The following is a 23,767-nucleotide window of genomic DNA, read 5'->3' as shown; positions in this document are numbered from 1 at the left end:
TGCAATAAATTAGAAACCATCCCCTAGTTTTGTGTATTAAAGGACAGCTAATAACCTGTTCTTTTGCTACAATTTAGCTCCAAACAGCTCTGTCCCTTCCTTGAAATTTATCTCCTTTCTCCACTCAAGCTGATAGAGCAATCATATTTTGTCTTTGCTTTCTCTCTGCTGGACAAGCCAAGCTGAGCTGTCTTGGTTTCCTTTTGTAAGGCAGGCTTCTACCTGCATGCACCAGAGCCCAGAGCTCTGGAGTAGGATGGACGGCATATCCCAGACGCGAGTGCTCCTGAATGGGGCACAAGCGCTTCTCTGTCTCCAGGGGAAGCGTCACCTCTGGGATATCCTACTTCCAAATTTGCACGCCGCCAGCATTGACGCCTCTGCCTTCCCAGCTCCCTAATTGGGTGCAGCTTGGCAAGGTCATGGGAGGGAGGGTAATGATGCCGGTGGCTGGGGTGGGGGAAAGAAGGTCGTGACTCCTGGGTTTCATCTCTGGCCTTGCTGCTTACCCAACTGTATTTCTACTTGACAGCAGAGGAAGAAGACTGTCTGCTGAAAAGCCGTGGCTACAAATCCCTCCCGCCCGCTTTTCTAACGTAACACAAGGCGAGGTGTTTCCTCCCTCATGACAGAAGAGTGGACAGCAGCGGCTGGTCATGCAGCAGGCTCGGGGCAGGATCTGGGTTGCAACATTTCACCTTTCCAAGCTCAATGCCCCGAGCATTCAGCAAGCTGCTGCTGATGCTCTCCTCCTGTCAGCGTGAGTCCGGTGTGCTCTGGAGCCCAGCCACCAGCACTGCGCGGCACCCGGCTGGTGCCTTCCAGCTGCTCACCGCCTGCCGTCAGAAGCTGCGTTACCCCACCACCCGCCTCTACAGCGCCTGAGCTCCCGCTGGGGCAGCTTTTTTCTCACGGCCTAAGGCCGAAGGGCTAAAACGCAGGCGGTGGTCGGTCGAGGAGCCACGGCTGCCCGGAGGCAACCGAGGGACGTCTCCTTTTGGTCGTGGGTCCGTCTGCTTTAGCCGCCCCTCAGAGCGGGCGCGGATATTTCAGTTCTCGGCAGAAAACGCGCGTGGCCCTGGGTCAAGACGTCCCCCCTTCAGTGACGGGACGTCCCGTCGGGGCTGGGATTTCCCCTCGGGATGAACCGTCCCTCGCGGGAGCAGCGGCCCCTCAGCATCGGGACGTCCCCGCGGCGGCAGCGACCGTCCGCCGTCGAGGCCCGCAGACCCGCAGTGCCGGGCGCGGCGTCCGCTCGGGACACGGCGCGAGAACGGCGCCCCCCCGCGGGGCCCGGCGGCGCCCCTCACGTGCGGGCGGGCGGCGAGAGGCCGCGCGGGAGAACGCGCAGGCGCGCGGCGGGAAGGGGCCGGCGGCGGGGCGGGGCGGGGCGGGGCGGCGCCTGCGCGGCGCGGGGCAGCGGGGCGGGGCGGGCGCCGAGGGCGGGTGGGCGTGGCGCGGCGCGGCGCGCGGCCCTTCCTTCCCGTCCCTGCCCCCCTGGCCGTGCCCGCCGCCGCCCCCACCCCCACCCCCGCCCGCCGCCCAGAAGATGGCGAGCCCGTGCGGGCGGCAGCAGTGCTCCATCGAGAGGCGCGGCGTCCGCCACCAGCTCGATTCGTGGCGACACAAGCTCATTCACTGTGTAGGTGAGGGACGGGCGGCGCGGCGGGGAGGCCGGGCCGGGCCCCGCGGCGGCGGCGGCGGCGGAGGCGGCGAGGGAGGAAGAGGAGGGAGCGGCGGGGCCGCGGCCTGCGGGCCCTCCCCCGCTCTGCGGGCCGCCGCGAGGCGAGCGGCGCCGGGCCGGGCCCCGCCCTTCGGCGGGAGGGCGCCGCCCGGGGGTCCTGCCCTTTTGTGCGGCCCCTGTCAGCGCCGCGCCCGCTCCTCCCCGCCCGGCCCGGCCGCGGCCCCTTCAAACTTGTTTACGGGCGGGCCGGGCCGCGCCCGCCGCCGGGGAGCGGCCGCTGTCAGTGCCCGGGCGTGGGGCGAGGCGGGGGGCGGAAAGTTGCGGGTGGGCGCGGGGAGCCGCGGCTCAGGGCTGTGTGATTGCTTTCCTCCTCCTTTTTGTTTTCCTTCCTTTAGTGTTATTTTCCCCCCCCTCGTGCTTTTTTTCCTTCTCACCGGGCGCAAACCCTCGCCTCATTTTTTACGTATGCGAACGCGGCCCTAAGCTGGCGGTGGCCGCTCGCCGTCGGTAATCTGTAACGACGTTTGCAGATTCACTTCGGTTCCTTGCGCGCAGTTAAACCTCTTATTGTGGGTCGGCCCCGCGCCCTACTTCATTACCGGGGATTTAAAGCACCATTTTTGGTTCCACCCGGAGCTGTGAGTGCTGCCGTGCAGGCACTGGGCTCCCTACGTGCCTCAGTTTGTGTATATGGACCTGTGCGTTAGGTGCTTGTTAACTCCAGATTAATAGAAGCAATTAGCTTGCTTGGAGCATAAAGCAATCCAAGGGCGATCTTTGCCTGAAGGTGTTGGGTCCTCCTTCCAACCGGTTATTGACCTTTCTAGATCCGGTTTGCAGGGGTTCATCTTGATTCGAGCTGGTAACTTTGTCCTGTGAGGTGTTTTTTGTTGGCTTCCCTCTGCCTGAGCTGGATTGGCTTTACTTGTATCTCCTTTTCTCATCTCCTCTTACCTTGCTGCTGGGATCACCTGTTCTCATCCTTTCTCAGCTCCCTGCTTGCAGCATGTCTCACCTTCCCCTCTGTCCTGCTGCTTTGTGCTCGGGGCCGGGAGCCTCCAGCACTGCTGTCCTGTGGATCGGAACCTAATCAGAGAGCTGTGAGAAGGAAAGGGGGAGACGGAGCACTTTCACCCCAATGCAAGATCCCCAGCAGCAGCTCTGAAGCGCAAGAATTGCCTGTTCATTATGGTGCTGCTTGGGAAAATCACGGGTAGCTGAAGAAGCTGGTCATCTGCAGACCTGAGGAAAACACGCTATTAAAGTTCTTAGCAGCCCTAAGTCTTAAAACTTAATATCAGTACGCCCTCCCCATCATTCAAACGCTCCCTGTCCCACTTCCCTGAAGCCACTTAAATCGCTGTCTCCCAGAGGAGCTGCTTTCTCCTTTATCCCTTCCCTGCACTTAAATTTGATATACATTTGTCTCCCTAAAAGATTCTGCTCTGAAAGTCCCACTGTGTGCTTAAACAAAAGGTGCTGCAGACACTGCTAAGCACAGACTTGCTTGGGATTATTTTTTTTTTTTTTTGGAGATAAAGTACAAAAACATTTTTAATAAAATAAAGTCCAAAGTTTAACAGTGCTGTGTGACTTTTATCTTGATGGCACTGTGTCATAAATAGTTTCGGCCTCAAATTGATCAGCTTTATGAGGTCTTGGGACCTACCCTATTCCTAGTGTAGATCTTGCATAAATTGTTTGGTCATATAAGTGTGTTAATTGTTACCTATTTTTGTTTTTGATTTATTTATTTATTTATTTTTCCTGGAGTTAGTGAACGTTTATTGCACTAATCCAGGATACCCAGATGGAATTACACTGTTATCTTAACTGCTTGTTCCAAATACATCTCTGTCATTTTAAGTGGGTTTGGACAATGTTCCTTGAGGCTTATGGACTGGCCTGTTAAATGTGTGGTGTGGTTTTTTTACTGTGATCATTTTTAGAAGTCTTAAGAATTTCTCCCCCAGTGGGAGAAAAAGGTAAAAATGGGGAGGTAAAGAATGGTAAAATTCTTATTCCTTCAGAAATACTAATTGCTATCTAGTTCTGAAAGTAAATCTGAGATGTGCGGGGTTCTTTGACTTAGCACCATTCCCTGAGAAGTGATATTTTAGCACACAGCATGGTAGTCAGAAATCATGAAGCCTGTGGATTGAAATAGAACATTTGGCTATAAAATGTGACTGAAGTAATTCACTTTTCCCTCTTGGTTCTGCAATAGGCTGCCCTGCTGTGCTGGGGCTTCGTGACAGTTTGTCCAACTGAAGTTGTGCTCCCAAGAGGAGCAGAAAACACAGCAGGATTCAAGAACAGCCTTTGCCCACAGTGAGCCAATTTAGGAGGTCTGTGCTAGCAGAAATCACCATCTTCTGGGGGAAATAAAGTGATCTGCCAGCACTGAGGGGCCGAGCATGTACCTGTGCTAGCACAAGGACGAGGATGAGAATGCATGGCTGATGGAGGGGAGAAGAGTGAGAGCACAGAGAGAGGTGCAGGTCATCTGGAACTGTCACAAGGTTGTGCCAGCACAGTTTTGGTGGGAGTTGGCTTAGGGAGCTGCACTGGCTTCAACCTCCATTCTTCAACGTGCATTTTAAGTCCCCGTTTGCCTTTCTTTGTGGCAGGGGATGAGGTGGCTGGTGGGGTACATGGCAATGGAGAAGAGGTTGCTCAGCTCATTGTGCAGTGCACTGGGCTGTTAAAGCACACTGTAGGGGTGGGAAGCAGCATCTCGATGCCCTCTTAGATCACGTCTCTAGAATCAAAATGCTACCAGGTGATAACTGTTTGATGTTCGCATATCTGCTCTCTGGTCCAACCCCAGGTGTTAGTGTCTCTCTGTGTCCAAAAGCAGATGCCTAGATGCGAATGTATGTTGTGCTTTTTCTTTTTTTGTGTGTGTGTCTGTTTCTCTCCCAGCCTCCAGTCACTTGCTGTTCAGGCTCTTGCTGAGTTGGAAATGGATAGTGAGGTCACATCACTAAGGAGCGGAGAGTTTGATGGCAGAGAGAACCCACAGATTCCTCAAACCCTCCTGACAGCTTTTAGGCAGGCAGTAATGGCATTGCAGTGCTGTGTGGTTACTAGAGTGATAGTTTCAGGTATTCGTGTGCATTTCTACTAGCTGGTGATGCTTGGCCCTTTGTTAAATATTAGCTGTACTCCTAGAGACGCCCTGACTGAATTACAGCTTGTGCTGGGGGGAGGGAGAGAGGGAATGTGCTGGTTCTCTTTAGCTGTGATGCTGGTTTGCGTAACAGAATGATCTAAAAGGAAAACCTGCAACATCCGCATCAGGTTTCCAACCATCCTGAACTCTGTCAGTGTTTCATTGAGAGATTACTTCATCGCATTTTGACAGCTTATGCGTAAAATCAGCTGAACAATTTCCACTTAGTTATTTCAAACAGTCGTTGCCGGTGACATCCTGCAGCCCAAGCACCCAAATGGTGCCTGCTCCTGGACACCCGTCTGTTCAGTGTGGTCTTCCAGGGCTAAGGGCAAAAGTGTGGACTCTGTGGAGGAAATATGATGTATCAGGAAGTATTAGAAGTTAATATTAATCAAGTGAAGGTGTATAACAGGGAATAATTCTGAAATCTTTATTGCGTTTCCTTATCTTGGTGATTAGTTGGGTTAGTTCCAGCCGGTATTCTAGCTGGTAGAAACTGGCTGCAGCTTCCAAATTACGGAGCAGTTAGCCCCATTATCTCACTGGTTTAGAAGTAGGCTTGAAGCTCCAGGTCTTTAGTGTAGTTCTCGTTCAAAGGGCAGGCTGTATTTCTTTGATCCAAAATAAGAAAGGCTATTATAACCCTGATGGTGATGGAAAATAGCAATAAAAACAAGTTAGCAGAAATCGGGCTGAAGTAAAAGTTTAAATATAGAGCTGATCTGCACTGGTATCTGTCTCCATGCCCACAGCAAATGTGTAAGTGGTGCTGTTTGCCTTATCTCAACCTGCATGTAGTGTCGATGCAGCTTGTGGCAATTTGCATTAATATAAATCTGTTGTACAGAAACTTTACAGTGTAGTAGCTAAAGGCTTGTGTAAGAAGATCTGCTCTTACATTTCTGCCTGTTTGCAGTAGGAATGCGGGGATGGAGAATTACTCTTATGACAGTTATGCCAGGAAAAAAAAAATCGAGGCAGCTGTCATTTAAAAATAAAAATCTTTAGTTATAAGGAATGAAACTTACAGCTTGATATTTAGCTCTACTTTAAATGCTCAGGGAAGGATGGTGTGCATCTGAGAAGGTGAACTGCGGGGGACGGATCTAGATCTGTTTCAGATATCACTTCTGATTCTCCACAAATCACTTCAAATTTACCCTCATTTTTCTGTTCGTAAACGGGGAATAGCTAGGGGCAGTACCGACCAGCCAAAAGCATGCTCAAGAAGTCTTGATGGTCGCTTTGTGTGGTGCCATCTTGCATTCTTCTGCTTGCTGTCCGATGAAATTTTGGACGAGGCCAAATGACTGGGTTTGTTTGGCGTTTAAATGAAAATCTGCTTTAATTTGTGCGAAGTAATGACTGTCACTGCAAGGTGGGAGGTTTCTTTCTTTAGACGCGGACATCCTGCAGGAAGTACGGGTCCTTTTGCTTAATTTTTAACTAAGAACTTACGACACTCAGAGTCCATCTACTTTTAATAGATCTTCTCAAAATGAATTACAGTTCTTACAGCACAAAATTGTCCAAATCCATCTAGATGAAATCTTTGTAGAATTTGCATATACGAACCTCCCCACACAAACGGATCCTGCAGATGAACAGTTTTGTGCTAGTAGCACCATTTAAGAAAAGTATCCATAGGGCTGTTCGAATTCTTTAAGCCCCTCCTGACACTTTGTGCCGTATCCCGATGTTACACTTCTGTACACAGCAGTATTTGAGTTTACAACTGCGCTTTCATTAAGGATGGATGGTATGAAATCAGCACTCCTTTGCTGAGGTGTCTAAATCCTTATCACGTAGCTCTTAAATGTCTTAATGCTCTGCCATCTTAGGCTGACAAGTCTTGTATGCAGTTTTTGTCTGAGAACCCGTGCTCTTTTGTTGCTAGTGAAACATAGCAAAGAGAATACTCCCTACAGGTCTGTTCAGGCAAAGTTTTAGAAGAACAGGCGTGTTGTAGGGTCAGAGAGAGGTAGCCATCTCGTGCTGATGAGGGTAGAAACGACGCTGCTGCAGTATTACATGTAGGACTGTCCAGTTTTCTACCTTGCCCTTCTGTGCATGTGTATTCTCACTGTTAAGAGTATGAGCCTTTGGTTCTGGAAGGTTACGTGGACGGATGCTTTAATTCCCTGAGAATTAATTCCAGCGTTGTCTGAGGGCAGGTTAGATGAGTTGGTGTGGACCAATCCAGGCTCTACCTCTTGCCATGGCAGTGCTCATTGTCACTGAACAGAAGGCTCTGCAGAACCAGCCATCTTCTGGTGCTGCTGGGTGACCTGAATCTTCTCGCTTAGGAGTGAGGTGAGCACCCAGCTCATCTGAAGCACTGTGTGGAATTGCATTTACAGGGTGAAGGGAGGGAGCAGGACACAAGACAGCCTCTTCCAATGCCAGTCTTTTTTTGAGTCCTCCTTCTGTCTTTTAATGGCACTACAGACTGTGGCTGTATTTGCCAGCAGAACCGTGTGAGCGGGCCCGAATTGCACCCTTGTAATGCACATCTGTGTGGCCTTTAGTGAACCAGTGACCTGACTGCATCTGGCTGGGAAGCAATTGATATTTTTCTTATTTTGTGCCACAACATTACAGGGGATGGAGAGGCAGCGAGTGATGTGTGACATCAGTTAAACAGCCCAAACCCACCTACAAGTCTTAAGTGGTCTTTCATTGAGTAGGTGCTAATTTCAATGTGCATTATGTTCACTTATGTGAAGCAGTTTCCCTGGTTCTTTCTTTCTTCAAAGCTCTGTGTCTCATTCCATGCTCGCTCCCTAATAATATGTGCTTTGGTTTCCCAGCCATGCTGGCTGCTCCTGTCCAGTACTTCCATTTATAAGTTGCAGCTTTCCACCATCTCTCCCCAGGGTCTCTGCAGGCTTTTGGGGCTCCTTAGAGCTCCTTCTGATAAATCCTCGTGGCCTCAGCTTCCTGTGGGAAATGTGGGAGCTTCGGCTTTTCTTTTTCTCTTGAAGAAAGTTGTAATAATTTTTTGTTATTGTCATTGTATGATTTTTGGTTTTGTTTGTCCTAGAGCAGTTATCTCTTACCTCAGATTAAGTTTGTCTTCCATGCCGCACAGCAGTAGCACGTGCTCTTTTAGGGAGAGTTGACAGAAACTCAGCTCTCCAAGCTGAGTGGGGGATTTAAGTTACACATCAACACTGCCTGCCCATTGAGATGAAGTGGAGGTTACGGTGTTCCAACATTTCTGCAGGACATCACTTCTTGTGTTGTAAAACTGCTATTAGATGATGTCTCCATTGAATTTTTCCACTTCCGTTAAAGAGAAGAGAGAAGATGGTATTCCTGCTGCATTTTCGAGAAGCGGCTGCAAAGTGGCTGCACAGGGAGGACTTGCAGGGAGACAAAGGATGCTCCTTATGCCCTGAGGACCATGATATTTTATGGAAGGGAGAAGGGGGAGAAAAGAGGACTGGACAAGAGCCTAGTATTCATTAACAAAGGAAGCTTTCAGAAGCTGAATCCAGCAGTGTGGAAAGATAGCAGAGGCCACCAGGCAATCTCTTAACTCTTGAGTTGAGTTTACTAATGAAAAATTTCCTGGTTCTCTTTGAACTCTCTCTTTTTTTTTTTTTTTAAATTAATATATAATGTGTGCATTTCAGTATCTGACTGGAGAATGGCATAGGTCAGTCTGCAGTAACCTTCCTCCCACCTCAGCTGCTGTTGGAGTTGGGTGGTAGTGGTCATATTTCGGAAGTGGAGTAACTGACAGTAAGAAGAGGAACATGTAATCAAGCTACAGAGTTGTTCACTTCTTGATTTCTTTTTTTTTTTCCTTTGGTTACGTTAACAAAAGGATGTGAAAGTTTCAGCCCACAGCCTGCAGTTCCCCACACTGCTCCTTCCACAGTGCTGGCGCTCTTCTCCTCGTGGTGTTGGGGTTGCTCGTGCTCAGCAGCTTGCTGTTTGGCCCCCACTGGAACACGGGCAGCACCTAACTGCATTACCTGTGTAACTCAACCGGAGATCTGCCTCCTGCCTTGCAAGGACAGGCTAGTCCTGCAGCTGTTCAACTTTCCATAGCAATTCATGTGCAAAAAAAACCTCTTGTGTACTCTGCCTGTGCTTAATGAACCAGCAACCGTTTGGGTCAGTTTTGTTGGGTAGCCTCAGATGAGTGAGAGCAAGCAGCTTGTGCAGCTCAACCATGGAGTCTTGTGGCCAGAAGAGCCTCTTCTTAGCCTGTGTTTTGCAGATTTGTTCTTCTGAAGAAGTATGTGTTGCAATATACAAAATGGATTGTGAGTAGGCCTTATTAGCTTTGTTTAAATGCTCCCAGCAAACGGGCTTGCTTGGTTTTGGCCTTCTTCTCAATGCATCCATTTATTTGTTTGCTGTTTTGTCCTGTTTGTGAGCACGTGGAAGGTAGGCAGGGGTTATTGCAGACTTTGTCTCAGGTTTGATTGTCTTCTGGGTTAAGTTTTGTAATTGTGGCAGGAGTGATAAAAGCTGCTTTCTTGGTGGTCCTTTATTGTGGCCTCTTGAAGCATCTCTGCAAATGTGCTGTTGGATCATTTGAGTGAAGAATAATTTTTGCAGAGGTGATATGTAATAACTTCCATTTTACTCTGCAAAACCAAGAGAATAGAATTTTACTTTTTGACCTAAAGAAACTTAAAATCAATCTTCTTAAAGCAGCGGTTCCATTTACTTCCTTTAGAAGAGGAGGAGCATATCTGCCTCATCCCGTGCTTTCCATTGAATATTTTAAGGTGATTAGTAGAATTTAAGTGTGTGTGTGATACTGTAATATCTTGGGATTTCTCAGTCTTTTGTTTGTCTTTTTGAATAAAAAAGGGGCCCTCTGCTAGGCTTTGCTTCCAAAACAGACAGCAAGAGAAACTTCATTTAAAAGAAGCATCTGCAGCTTTCTTTTGCTTGTAGTTTGTCAGACTAATTGCTCTCACTGCTAAGGAAGGGAAGTGCTCTTTGCTGGTTGGAAATGTCCATGGGAGAAGTTGTTCTCCTCTTCAGCAGGAAGAAGTGAAACGTTTCTCTGACCTCGGTGGTTATCATTCATCTGCATTCATCTGTAGCTTAGACAAAATTATAACAACTACAGAACAGGCATTGCTGTTTCTCACTAAATGCTTACATGCTGCCTGCAGTCTTTTTTCTTTGTACTTCCCTGCCCTCATTGTCATCCTGTGCATTCATACAGTGATAAAACGCATCTTCTGGTACTGTATGCTAAGATTAAGAGGACCTAGTTCTCGCATGTTACAGGAGTATTTTTGTAAACCCTTCACAAAATCTGAGCCCTCTGCAGTTTTCCTGGAGTGATGGATGGTGATCTGGGAGCAGGCAACTTCAGTGCTCTGTTGAGACAGGCCTTGCTGAGGTCCTTTGGGTACGTGTGCTTGGATTCAGCAGGAATGCTGTGTTTATCTCTTGAAAAGCCGAAACTGTCGAGAGAACTTTGTCTTGCCAGGGCTCTCTCAAGTCAGTGATTTTCAACCTGGAGCTGGCAAGAAGCAACTGTGGAAAAACAATCCTATTGCCAGCAGTGTGAGTTGTGTGGGGTCTTCGTGTTTTTCAGGAGCCCACAGTTAGAAAATTACAGCTCTAAATGATTTGTAAACAAAGGCTGCTTTCTTTTCCAAAGTGGCTGGAGGTATTGGAGTATCAGATGATATTTAGTCGTCTGTTAGATTAGGATTTAACTTTCTTTCCTTTCTCTTCCCATACCTAGCTATTTTGAAGTCAATTTTATCAAAAAATGGATATCACTAAAGAGGCTCATCCTGGAAAACCTCAGATTGAAAGCTAACTTCTGGAAAAAGGTTGGAATGGAATTACGTAGGTCTATTTAAGTACTACATTGCCTATAATCAAGACTTCTATATTCTTTCCCTTCCGAGAGTTGTGCTGCAAAGGCCAAATTCCTGCTACAGAACCTGAAGAGCTCATTAGTGCTCCTCCCTGGCAAGGCTTTGAATGAAATGCTGAATACATGGGCTCCAGTGTGTGCTGGTGTAGTGTCAGTGCCACACGTTGGCGGATACTCAGAAACAAAAGATAAACTTTTGAGGCTTTTCTGGTTTCAAGAAGGGTGATTTATTTATTTTAATGGGTAAAGTATGCTAGAAGCATGATAAGGACAGTCAGCCCTTTGGTAATCCTCACGTTTGTTGCTCTTCTGGGCACCAAAGCCCAAGTAGCACTCCTCCTGTCCTCTCCTGCAGCTCTCTCTATTTTACTGGAACCGTAGCTGAGCTCACAGACTGAGTGCAATAACAGTACAAAATTGAATGTAGAGTTCAGAGGTTACTCCGTTCAGCAAGTTACTCAGTTTCAAATGAGATTAAAAATTGACTTTGTAAGTTTAAAGATGGTGCAGAATGGTAGTCCATCCTGCCATGGAGGCTCCTTGCCTCTAACAAACAGATCGGTTCTTGTTCCTAAATCATCTGTTTGCCTGTGACTAATCTTGAATACATATCTTCCTGCTGCTTGTACTTTGAACTGAATTCTGTGCTTCCAAATGAGAAGAGCACATAGGACTTGCAATTTTTTCTACCCCAGGTAGCCCAGGGACTACTGTGTTAGGAAATGCCTTATGCAGCTCGTGTGTACTGGGTGACGGAGGGGAAGGCATGCAGGGAGAAGTCGGTCACAGCTTTTTGGTCTATACTTACTGGCATGTTGATGAACTTTAACAGCTAAATGCACTTGTGATGACACCTCACAAACTTCAGAAAGTAAGCAGTTATATTTGGAAACTTTTCATTCGGATTTTTCGGCACTAAAACTACTAAACCTACTTTAAAAAAAAAAAAAAGTCTTTGTGAAAATGTTAGCTCCCAAGAAACCAGCCTCTCCTTCTTGCATGCTTGTGGGCATTTCAGCATCCTAACCATACAGCCTGCTTGAGGTCTTCTCCTTTCTCTCTTTCATCCGGTACTGAAACTCAGAGGGCTTTCCTTTGCTGTAAGGGAAGAGGGGAAATAGTTCTTTCATACTCAGTCTCAGGGAAGAGGTGAATGATTTGCCTGATCTCGTCTTTAAAGCAGACAGGTCTGAGCTCTCAGCATGCCTGGTGCTCCCTAGAAGGGCTTTTACGGTTCTGTCTAAGCAGCACACAGAGCTAATTGCAGAGCTGGTTTCTACTGGCAGACTTTATAGGGTTAAGAGTGTTGAATTTAAGCGTAGTTGTGAGATTCTGTTGTTTGTGGCAGAGCTTTCTTTTAAAAATAACTCTTGCTCTGAGCACTGCGATTCGCTGCCCCTTAGTTTTGCCCATGCAGTTGTACCTGGCTCTGTTTGCAAACCGGGTCTGAAGTGTCTCTGAGCTGCCAGCCCTTCCTTTGCAGGGGCTGCAGGAGGGCATGGGTACCTGCTGCAGCTTGGCTGGAGGGTGAGCTGTCCTGGGCAGGGATCCCTTCCCCGGGGCAGGAACAACCTTGCTGCTGGCAGTCCATGCTCAGCATGGAGTTAGGAGCAAAAGCAGGTTTGGTTGTTCTTGGGCATATAATCTTTCACTTCAAGTGGCCTCACTGGAGTCATAAGCTTGCTCTAATTTTTGGGAATAGCATGCAGGATGCTTGTCTGCAGCCTTTGGATCTCCTTGGTGATGCATTCTTTTACTCAGGTGGCTCCTCCCCATTGTCTTGGTGCGAGGGGAGGAGGATGAGACAGCTCTGAGATAATAGGCATCGGAGCCTTGGGGTATCCCAGGAGTCCTTCCTCCAGGAACCAGTGAAGGAAAGTGAATAGTTCTCTGAAACTAGGTCTCTTGGCAATCCACCTTTAGCATAAGTGAGGGTCAAACTTCACAAAAAATGCTTTTAGGAAAGGAGATGATAAATGTCAATAGCTGTATAGTTGCTTGGTTTGTTTGCACTGAAGAAGGACAAAAGTGCATCTGGGACAAAATCAGAAGTTCTTGTTCTGTTTCTGGAATAAGTGGGCTGTGAGTACCATGCTAAATGGTATAGTTAGTTTAGCTGGGAGGTTTGTCTGAAATCCAGAGAAGAAAGAAAGAGAGGTCAGCCGGAGCAACAGGTGCTGTGGTTTGTGTTTTGTTGTTGTTTCTTGGTTTTAGCTTAGAAAGCCTAATAGAGATTATTTGGAAAAAGTTGTTCTAAAGCCTTATTGTCTTCAGTTCCTCAGTTACGGACAACATCAGAAAACCTTTATTTTTGGAAAAACTACATCAGAAAATGGTCCTTGAGAATACTTGATAGAACACAGTGTTGGCTGTTGAGCTAGAAGCTGTTCTTTTTCCAAACCAAACATAGTGCTATCTTTAAAACAAACAAACAAACAAAAAACCTAGATTATGTTACAGTAATGAAAACAGCTCAGTAGAAAGTTAGGTTTCTGAAAAGGAATGAAATCATTTTGAGACATCACTGTTTTAGAGGAAAATATCAAAATATATTGGACATTAAGCTTAGGATGCATCAGCTCGAGTCAGTATCTGCAGAAGATGCTACAAGCAAAATTCAGTGTACTTTTTTAAGGGAGAGGGATGTGTCTGAGTCACCTTACACCAGAGCAACTGTAATCATGCATTTCAGCATGACTTTGAGGAAACTGCAAATCCACCTGCAGCCCTTGCTGAAGTGTGAATTTGCGTTGCGTTCATGTTAGGTACAGGTTTGGGCAGTAGCTTGGACACTAATTTCTGATAAATAACAATGTTTATGTTGCTTAACCTTAATGAGCAATATGGGAAGTTACAGATGTTTAATTCTCACCAATATAGAAAATCCTTCAGGAGAAGCCTTTGTCCTGTGACTGGAAAGTAGAAAACATCCAGGCAATGTGTAACAGAAGCAGATTTTCATGTGACAACAATTTGTGGTACTGATCCCTGAACCACCTTGTCGTGTTGCCTTGCAAATGCAAGATGAGTGAGCATCTAGGGGGTGGAGAGGATGAGTGGGATCAGCCCTGTCAGCAGAGAGGTGGATTTATTGTGGATTAAAGTGCCAGGTAATCGGCAATAGTAGCTTCGTGACATTGAAGGCACTGCGGAGTTGCTCGTAGCAGTAGTCTTCAGTTAGCAGTGATCCATCTTCTGGGAACTTTAGATAAATGAGCTGTGGAATTTTGAGCAGTCTTACTGTGCTTTTCATAGTTAACTTACACAGTGTATTTTGTACGCATGTATTTTGCTGCTGTTGTGTTTTTTTTCCCCTTCCTTTAAAGCACTTGAGTTGGACAAGCTTCGTTTTGCACCCAATGCTGCCTTGCCTAGTGCATGTGCCTCAAACTGCAGTACGTCCCAGTGAGTAGGTAAATCTGTAATCCAGTGTGCTGATTTTAATAACATTAATAGAAAATCACAGAGAAACTGATACTATAATGAAGACATTAGAATCATTACCTGTTGTCAATAAAAAGTAGCTTCCAGAGATCAAACCAGCTGAATCTCGCTGTCTTTGTCCTCTTGTAGGGATCTCATAGGAATTTCTTCATTCTGGTTTGTACAGAATAATGGTAATCTTCTCTCTAACCCAAAAGTAGAATAATTAGCATACTTCTGAATGTTCATGTTAGCTTAATCCCTTAAGCTAAGGGTTTTGTTTACCTGTTTGGGTGACCTGCACTTTTAGCCTTTACAGAAATAAGAGCAGTCGTACACCTTTTTCTTTATGATGCAAGTTGGAGAGATGGGCTAGTGTAGAATCAGCTTGGGCTGCCCACAAGATGTATGAGCCAGGCAGGGCTTTCTGGCTGGTCAGCCTTTCAGGGGGCACGTTCACCAGGGATCTTCATTTGGAGATTTTCTGCATTTGCACAATGTTCAGAATTGTCTTGAATGTACAAAAAACCACGGGTATAGCTTAGTACAGTTCAGCACCTGTGCTGGATTCATTTGCTGCCATGTGTCAGCTGGCAACTCTTGCAAAGCATTCGGGAGAGTGTGCTGGGGTTAAGAGCTGTTCCTTGATCACAGCTTTGCCCGTTCAGCAGCTGGCCTCGTCGCCTCCTGTTGGAGTTTGTGACATGTATGTGTTGTAGGATCTCCAGCAGGAACCTGAGCGTGGTCTGCTCGCCTGCTCTCAGCAGCACACAGCAAGAGCTCCTGCAGCATGTGCTGTGACTGGCTCCAGCTCCTTTTTTTTTTTTTTTTTTTTTCTCATGCAGTCCTGCATCTTCACTGGAATATTCAGGTCCCATGCTTTTCATGTGCTTTGAATCCAAAGGCTTGACTAGAATTTGCCTCCATATGCTTTATCTCATGCTGGCACTGATCTTTTAGAAGGGATGACAGATAGATACTTAGCCCATGTGTCTATGTGCAAAAAGGACAAGATTCATTTCGGTCATTTGCTAAGTCATGCATTTTCCTACAATGCATGGAGCTCTTCCATGAGATGAGGTGATTCTCAGCTCTGACCTGCTCTACTGCTTTAAAATGGTGCTGCAGTAGAGTTACATTTTGTGTGGCTCAGGCTTGCAGGGTGTTTGCCAGTGTGTTGTTGGAATCTCCATTGAAAACGGAAGAATGAGCGGTCTGTCAGAGATGGGGGAGAGCAGTAAGGACCGTTTCTTTGTTCTTGCCATCACATCACAAGCAGAAGCTGTAGGATGCCATAGGATGACTTACCTCAGAAATCACTTAGCTTAGCAGTTGTCAGGAGGAGGCAAGAGGGAAAGCCTTCAGTCTCCTGTTTGGATGTGATGATGGTGTGCAAACTGGAGCATAAATCTCCTTGTGGAGCTTGTTCTAAAAAGCAGTGACATGATAGGCAGAAATATGGCTTCTATTGAAAGGGGTTTTTTGTTCTTTTGTGGTGTTTTTTTCGTTACTTTTTCTTTCCTTTCCCATTTTGATCTGTGCATTGCCCTGGGTATAAAGCGCTTGGTTCTTCACTGAAACCTTGTTACTGAGGGTAACAGGTCCTGCAAAATTAACTCCGTTCTGTTTATTTGGGAATGAAGTAGAGTAAATGTTTTGCAGTTGGTGCCTGGAAGCCTTCCTGAAGAGCAAAGGCTTTGACAGTCCTCAGAGATCACAGTGGTTACTTAACCTGCTGCGTTTGAGCTTAGGAGGTGCAGGGGAGAAGGAAGGCTCTTGGAGGCCGTCAACAGGAGGAAAGAGCCAACTGCCTTTAGCTTGGCCCTACAACTGCGTAGTGCAGACATCCACTGCCACGGACCAGTGGAAATCCTTGTTCTCAGAAAAGTAACTTGGAGGCTGAAGTGAAGGATAAAAGGTTTTAATTCTCTTCTTGTGAGCGGTTGAACTAGCTGTTTAGGTTTCTTTGCTCGGGGACCACATGAATAAACCTGAACAATGCAAGGTTGAGTTGCACCTGTAAGAGTGGATTCATTTTGTTAGCTTCCTCCTGTTCCTGCACAAAGCCTCGCGCAGCAGAAGTACTGGAAAAACCTGCTGCGTAGGCTTATGCTAACCGTATGTTAACTTTGCTTAAAAAAAATTAAACCCTACCTCCTGCAGAACTTGATTTGCCATTGAGAAGAGCTTTCCACTTGCTGGGAGTGAAGGGGAATTTTTCAGTCCCTGGCAATTGTGTTAGGAAATGGCTATTGTTACCGACTCAAAAGACTGCAGAAAGAACTTTAATTTCCCTGCTCTGTTTGATGCTTCTGCAACTCCGAACTGTTTTTCACTGCAAATATTCAGCTGACTGTCTGCTCTTGCTGCTTCTAGGTTTCTTTCATTTTACTCTTTCTTCCTGTATCCCCCATGTTTCCTCTCCACTGAGTGTTTGAAGTTATTTTCCACAAAGTTTTTGTTTCAAAAGTGACTTTATTTTCTCTTCAGGGCATTGATGTATTCGCTAATGTTTGCAACATCTCCGAACGTAGTATCCTCTGTGAATTAACTAACATGCTGTTTACCCTTTCTTCCAGATCCAGTTTCTGATCCTACTTCCACATTTGGGAGTATGCAAGGGACAAACGCATCTCTTTGCGTAGCTTGACTGGATATCCCAAGACTAGGATGTTAGTATACTTAAACCATTTTTTGCATTAAAATGTTGCCAGTATCTTAATTGCACGTAGATTATTTTTTGAAATGTAATTAGCTTTATTGGCGTTATGCATATTCAGAAGCCTGCTGGTAGAAACAGTTTTTCTGCAGTCTGACTGCTGCTTATTGATGACTTCAAAATGGGTGCAGGAGAAGGAAGAATTTCCTGGTTGCTTTTGAAATGAGCCAGCTTTATTTAGTGTTACAGCTCTAGCGTTCATTCTTGAAAATCTTGGCTCTTTGTCTAATAAGATTAACTGTAGGTTAATCCAGGAACATACACAGTCTTTAGACTGTGTTGAAGATATTTATGAAAGACCACTTCAGACTTCTGAATGAATGAATACAAGCCTAGGAGAGATTTTGAAATACTTGAAATAGTCAACTATCTGTAGAAATACTTGCATCAGGTAACTGTAAGATTTTGCACGCTGTATTTCTATATATATATATATATATTTTTAATCCTCATATTGCAGGTTATGTTACTCTGGAACTTTTAAGGAACCAGTTATCTGGAGGAGTAAAACCCTATGCTAAGATGTTTCTTGCAGAACTGATAGCACAGCTGCCTTTAAAATGTATTTTGTGATTGTGCATTTATTGTAAAATGAGAGATTGCATGCTTTCTGTTATGTAAGCAATTATCTGGTGGTAATTATCAGCTCAATGATTAAGAAGTCAGCATTAAACTCGTGCTATTTTTAAAATATGTATTTTTGAGTTGATCACTTCTTGGAATGTCTCGTATTCAAATATGACCATTTAATGGAATTGTTTATTGAAGCTCTACTGTAAGCAACTACTTAAATGACTGAAGTGAACAAGATGCTGATGGCAATCTTCACTGTGTAGCTGTGGATTCTGCAGGTTCCTCTGCAGCCTTTGTTTTCCAGTGAGCTTCTGTTCTTGTCCCCTTTTAAAAGAAGGGACTACTTCTTGGTGTGTGGTTTGAATTTCTTTTGTTAAAGCTCTTAGCAGTATTTTTGGCTAACACTTTGAATTAATTAGTTACAGTTCTATATTTTCATCTACTGACCAGCTTTGTGTGCAGATGATAAATTTGGGTAAGACTGCAGTTCTTCCTTGGCTTAGTTACTTCTGGCAAATGTTCTCTGAAGACCACGTGCTTGAAAAGTGCAGTGTTTTGCAACACTTTGGTATCTTGCTGCATTCGGTTTCCATGGTTAGTTCCTTCACTCACCCTTCTGGTGCTACTCCAGTGGTTTTATGGGAAAGCAAGTTTGTTGTGAGTTCCCTTGAAAACTTGAAAGTGATCAAGACTCATTAAGTCCTATTGGTTATTTTAATTTCATAAAATGTGGAGCACAGTGTATGCTAGAAGTCTGATATTCCTTGAGCATGGAGACATTTCTGGTATTGAAGAACGCTTACAAAACATTGGCTATAGAGAAATAACCTGCAGAGGGCAGGAGGTATGAAACTGATGGTAGTGTCAAGTAGGCTACGTGCATGAAGTTATCTTTGCTTCTACGTGCTGTCTTCAGCAATTCCTTGTTCTTTCTTCATGTTGTGTTTGTTCATTAGATGTGTGTGATACTCTCGTTTAATAATTTGTAATAAAATACTGTGTAAATAATTCTGTAGGAAAGAATGCACTTCAGGGAAGATGGTTGCAAAGTGTCACAGATGTGAGGTTACTTTGCAGCTTCGAATATCTGAGTGCCACTCTGGCCTTGAAATCATTTAGAAGCAGATGATTTGTGTGTAAGCAGCAGAAGCAGTTTGTATCAAATTCCTTCACTGTTTATACAGTTGTCCTGCTGGCAGCTCCTAGCCAGGGATTAGGAAATCCATTTATGGGATTCTTTTCTGCAAGGATTGTCCAGAAGTTACCAAAAAAAAGCTGCTTTGGATACAATAGAAGTGGATGGTGACCCTCATCTGAAGAGCTGAAGCTTTTCTAGTGAAGCAGAAACAGCAGAGTGTTCCTGTTGCATCTTCATACTGAGGTTGTTACAGATACTTTGGTCTCCATTGAATTCAGATGCACAGCACGATGTGGAATACCAAGCTTGAGAAGCTTTGTTTGTATATTACCTGGAAAACTGAATTCAGATTTTGAACAAGCAGTTTGTGGTAGGCAGCTTCTTAGAAGGCTGAGTGTGCACCCAGTTTGCCTTCACTGTCTTACCACGGAAGAATCATTTGAAGATCTGCAAAACATCCTGAACAGGGCCTTCATTCTTTGAACAGACCTGAGGCAGTAACTGATCTACTAAGACTACTTTTTATTGAGATTCCACTGCAAAATCGAAACAAGGCTTGCTGTTTGGGAAGGCTGACCTGCAGATGTCTCTTTGTTGATGTTCCTGGATAGAAATTTGGTTAACTGTGAGTATATTGGAGATTCTGCTGTAGTCTGAGTTTCAGAAATGTAGCGTATGGGAGCTTAGTGGGACTGCTATCTCTCCTCAGGTTCAGATTGCACATGTTGCTTTCAAGCATCAAACTTCAACTAGAAGGAAAACAAGAGTTGTGAGAAGGATGGGGTTGCCTCAGGCCAAGTGCTGTAGGTAATGTGACTTTCTGAATTATGGAAATCTGGTTGTCAGAATAAGTGGCATGGTGGAGACTGAGCTTTGTCAAACTGCATAGGACTACTTGGATTGGTGAAGACTTAAAGATGATAGTAGTAGCTGAAAGTGATGCATATGTGACTCATCTAAGTGCAATTGAAACTGTTAAATATGCTGGTAGTCACCAAATTCACTTAGTTATCCAAGAAAAGATACTTGGATGTAACTTTGGTATCTTGCATGGCCATCATAAGGGATGTTTTCTCAGTCGTGTTACTTCTGCATCAACCCAAATATGAAGATTTTTGTTCTGAATGTGATCTTCAGTTCTGATCCAGTACCTGTTTCATGCATCTCCCTCCCACCCGAAGAAGACAATCCCAGCACAAGAAAGTCACGTGGAGGTCTTGTTTTCAGCAGTGTTGTTATCTCAGATGTCCTTGGTCCTGCCACTTGTTCCTGCTGGCATAACTGGACTACAGCAGGAAATTGTTTCTGTCTAGAAATAATGCAGGGGGAAAAAGGTGTTTTTTCTTCCTTTTTTTCTTCTGTATGCGCTTGTTCAGTTGTTTATATCCCCAGTGAAAGGGGAAAAGTGGATAGAAACAAGAACAACGTTAAGCATCTTTTCTTCTATCCAATGTTGCTGTCAAGGAGGAAGAAAAACTCACTGTAATCCCACTTGTAGTAAAGTGCAAAATACCCCACAGAAACTGGGTGCCTCTCCCATGAAGCATATCTGCAGGAATAGCTTATGGAACTGATGTGTGTTTGAAGCTGAAAGATTAGTAAGAACTGCTACATGAAGTGATGGCAAACACTGCATCTCAGTAAAAGTGAGAGAGATTTATTGGTGACTTTGTCTTTGAGGAAAACTTCCATTGAGCACCAAGGGTCAGACTTTCATCACTCCTTACTGCAAGTCTCCTGTATCTCTGTGTAGGTTTTCCTTTTTAGAAGAAAGCTCTCTGCTCCTAGTAATGCTCCCTCACATCTGGCAATTTCAGTTCCCACAACTTATTTCAGCACCAGAAGTTTGGCTTTTCGTTACGAAGTTGTCAGCAGCCCTGCTTACTTCTCAACATCTAAAGGAGGGTCAGGGCTCCGGCTTCTTTGTTACTGTGGTGCAACCTCAGGTGTTCAGTGAAGGACAAGGAGGGAGATTTCTGCGCCCTTTATTTTTCCTGGCACAAGAGTGACTGTGCTGTGTGTGAGAGTTACAGTGTGCTTACTTTGTACCATTGTGCTTTTGCTACTGTGATGCTGAGGGCCATGAAGCTGGCTGGGTTCTTAGGCTCAGCAGCTCCCTTTGTGTTTGCTGCCTGCTTTGTGGGCGCACAGAGGCATCGCTTAAGGTACATTTTGAAACACAGTTTCAGCTCTGATAACTTGTTGTGATACTGTGTTCTGTAACTAAGTCTTTTGGTTTTACGAACCTTTTCTCCGTGTATGGATTTATTTTTAATTATTTAATTTAAGGTGAATAGCTTCCCTTCTGTCCCCACTTCTAATGATCCTGCCTTGTTTCTGTTAACTGCCTGGAACACCCAACGATTTCACCTAAATCATCATTTCTGCCCCAGTTGAGACTGAACCATCGGTCTGAAAGGGCTACGGATGCTTTCCAGAGTTTCTGGGAAGCCTTAGGATGTCAGGTGTACTTTACTGTAGTCAAGATTCAGCTTTGTTTCTGCGATGGAGATCCTTCTTCTCACTATTGTTGTAGTAAAACAATCACTTGACTTGATAAAGTGGTGTATCCTTGCATGTCTTAAGAATTGTCAGGAAGCTGTCAGTTAGCTGGAGTCAGAAGGCCTTTTCTTCATTGAGGCAATTATGTAATGGCTTATGCCAGAGGTTCCTTTAGCATAACATAGACTCTTACAGTCACAGATAACAGAGTCAAATGCCTCTTGGCTTACCTGTAAGATAAAAGCTGCCTCTCAGTTCAGAAGCATTCAGCAAACTTTCACAGGTCCTTGTCATTTCCTGATCATCATCAGATTTTAAATGATGGGTGATGCAACTATATTTAGTTTTCTGAGTAGAATCACTTTGCAGACTTTGTATGTATTTGAGTCTCTCTCTCTTTGTCGTAGAGGTGGAGATGGTGAAGGACTGTGTATAACCTGAGATCAAAACATAGGAAAAGATATAATGCATTGAGCTAAGCTAGTAATAAATGATGATTTAACTGATCTGTTAAAAAAGGTGAAACTAAGACACACTCCAAGTGTTTTCTAAACCATCATTTTGCTCCAGTAATGCTTTTGCTGCTGATGGCCTGTGTTTAGGTGGGTTCAGCAGCTTGTGCCTACCATTCCTGGGTTGTTTTCTAGCTGAATTGTTTCAGCTGCTCTGGTTTCACAGGGTGGCTGCCTTGCAGACAGAATGATGTGGGTCAGTACAGAGTTGCTAGGATAAGGAAACCCGTTTAAATAGGAACGCTGGGAAATATGAAGAAGAGCTATTGTCGCAGTCAGTTTAACTTGCACCTTTGGCATGCTTTTTACCATACCAATACTCTGCTTGTGGCAGTCTGTTCCTCGCCTGCACACCCGACTTTGTGGCATGGACATTACTGTGGCTATGAAATGAAGCAGAGCAGTGAACTGACCCTGCTGTCTCTTCTGTGGGAGGTACTTTCCAGTCAGAGCAATTCCATCTACTGCTGGGCTGTTACTACCCTGTGCTGGGGTAGCATGATGTATGGAGGCAAATGCTGGCAGGTAGTGATGTCCCCCTAATTTTGCCTGGCAGTGAAACCCTAACAGCTTGTCTGTGCTGGATAGGAAAAAATTGCTTCAAGATTGTCAGAATCCCAAACATTTCTCAAACTTCTGTTCTCTGATGTTTTGTGCTATTGAGTGCTCTCATTCTTGGGCTGTTTGGCTCTTTGGATCTGTTAAACTTGTTGGTAGAGTTTCTCCCCATTGGAAGTTGCATCTGGTTACCACTGAAACTTCACATTTGGAAGTCAAAGAAATAAGAGCACAATTTTTGAATTGAGATGGATCTAAGAAAATAAAAAGTGAGCAGTGTATGTTTTTTACTAAGTTGTATGCTGCCATTGAGAAAGCTGCCTTTGCTTCAAGAGGAGATGGTAACTGGGTAGTTATCTTTCTGTGATGTCTGTGTGCTCTGCTTTATTTCCCAAGGTAATAAAATGCAAGTGTGCACATGGAAACACTTCAGAGTTATGCCCTGCCTTGGTGGTGAGTGGCTGTGGGGGAAACCAGACCACCTTTTAGTAAACCTCGCAGTCTGCAGCTGACTTGGAAACCAAGAGCCCGGCACCCTGACCTGATCAACCAGCCAGATTAACGGTGCAGTGTGTGCACATTGGAGGGTCTTCCCACCCCTGCAAATCTATGTGGAGATTCAAACTCAGAGCAACTGCTGTAGCTTGGGGGTGGTGTTGAGACAGCCATGGCGAGAAATCCTCATCTTGTCTTGAATTCTGCGTAACCTGAATGTTATTCTTGGCTTGGTAACAAATCCCAGAAAACCCCCTCGGGCAGGGGTCAGGAGATGATCCATGTTATGCCATTTGTGCTTTTGAGCAAGCTTTATAACTTATCCCTTCTGTTTATTTTATTGGGTTTTTCCTTGTCTGTTTTCCTTTTGTGAATGATTTTTCTCTTGCTGTGACTGGTGAGCTCTCTACCAGTATCAGTGCTAGAGTCGCATTCTAGAGAAGACCCATTTCAGTTTCTTGCACCACAAAACTGCTCAATAAGCTGCTTATTCTGCCTCTCAGTTCTCTCCGCACAGCAAGAGGGATGGTCTTCTTTCAGGTGCATCTTCTAGGAGATCTGTCTTGGCTCTTTCCTGTTGTGAAGACACGAGCTTTGTGGCACTGTTGATGGATACATAGCTGTCTTTCTGTTGTGCTTAGCTCATTAACTTTTAAATGCCTTACTGCAAGTTTGATACTCCATCAGAGGAAATGCACTTAGACTTGATTCTCAGAGGAAAAGGAATTGCTTGAAAGGGATGCTTGAAGAGAAGAACAGGGCTGGCCTGCTGCAACTTCTTCGGTAAATCTCCAGTCCAGTGGGTGGAACGTGAAGGAAATCTGGCAGAATGGGTAGTCAGAAGCACTTGCTATCAGCAGTACTTCTCTACTGCCTCAGTAGTTTTTTGTCCCTTTTTTTTTTTTTTTTTTTTTCCAGCTTCCTACTATGGTAAGGTAAAGTAACAGTGAAGGGCTGTTGGACAGAACACAAGCCTTGTTGGCTTCTTCATGAAGCTTTCCTCCTGGAGAAGCTAGTTTTTCAGTGGAAAATATATTAGTTTAGGGCAGGAGGATTCTTTTCCTTTTGAGCTTCAAGGGCTTCAGCCAATGATACCACATACTGTGTTTTGTGTTCCCA

At 45.1% G+C, this 23,767-nt stretch overlaps 1 protein-coding gene across 7 annotated transcripts in view; it reads left to right on the top strand.

Annotated features, from left to right (window-relative positions):
- Positions 1-1,506: 1,506 nt before the first annotated feature.
- Positions 1,507-23,767, top strand: part of LCOR (ligand dependent nuclear receptor corepressor) — a 73,265-nt gene continuing 51,004 nt past the window's right edge. The window contains exons 1-2 of one of the 7 annotated variants that reach the window (XM_085229138.1): positions 1,507-1,642; positions 16,731-16,823. Coding sequence is in view for 3 of the 7 variants with exons in the window: in XM_085229134.1 (XP_085085260.1) it covers positions 1,550-1,646 (97 nt within the window). In the remaining 4 variants the exon portion in view is untranslated. Of the gene's footprint in view, positions 1,647-16,730; positions 16,824-23,767 lie in introns of all 7 variants that reach the window. The other 6 variants (XM_085229139.1, XM_085229134.1, XM_085229143.1 and 3 more) reach the window with 6 other exon arrangements.

The sequence above is a fragment of the Meleagris gallopavo genome, chromosome 8, assembly GCF_905368555.1.
Source record: "Meleagris gallopavo chromosome 8, MGAL_WU_HG_1.1, whole genome shotgun sequence".
Lineage (NCBI taxonomy): Eukaryota > Metazoa > Chordata > Aves > Galliformes > Phasianidae > Meleagris > Meleagris gallopavo.
This window is presented reverse-complemented; position numbering and strand designations above follow the sequence as displayed.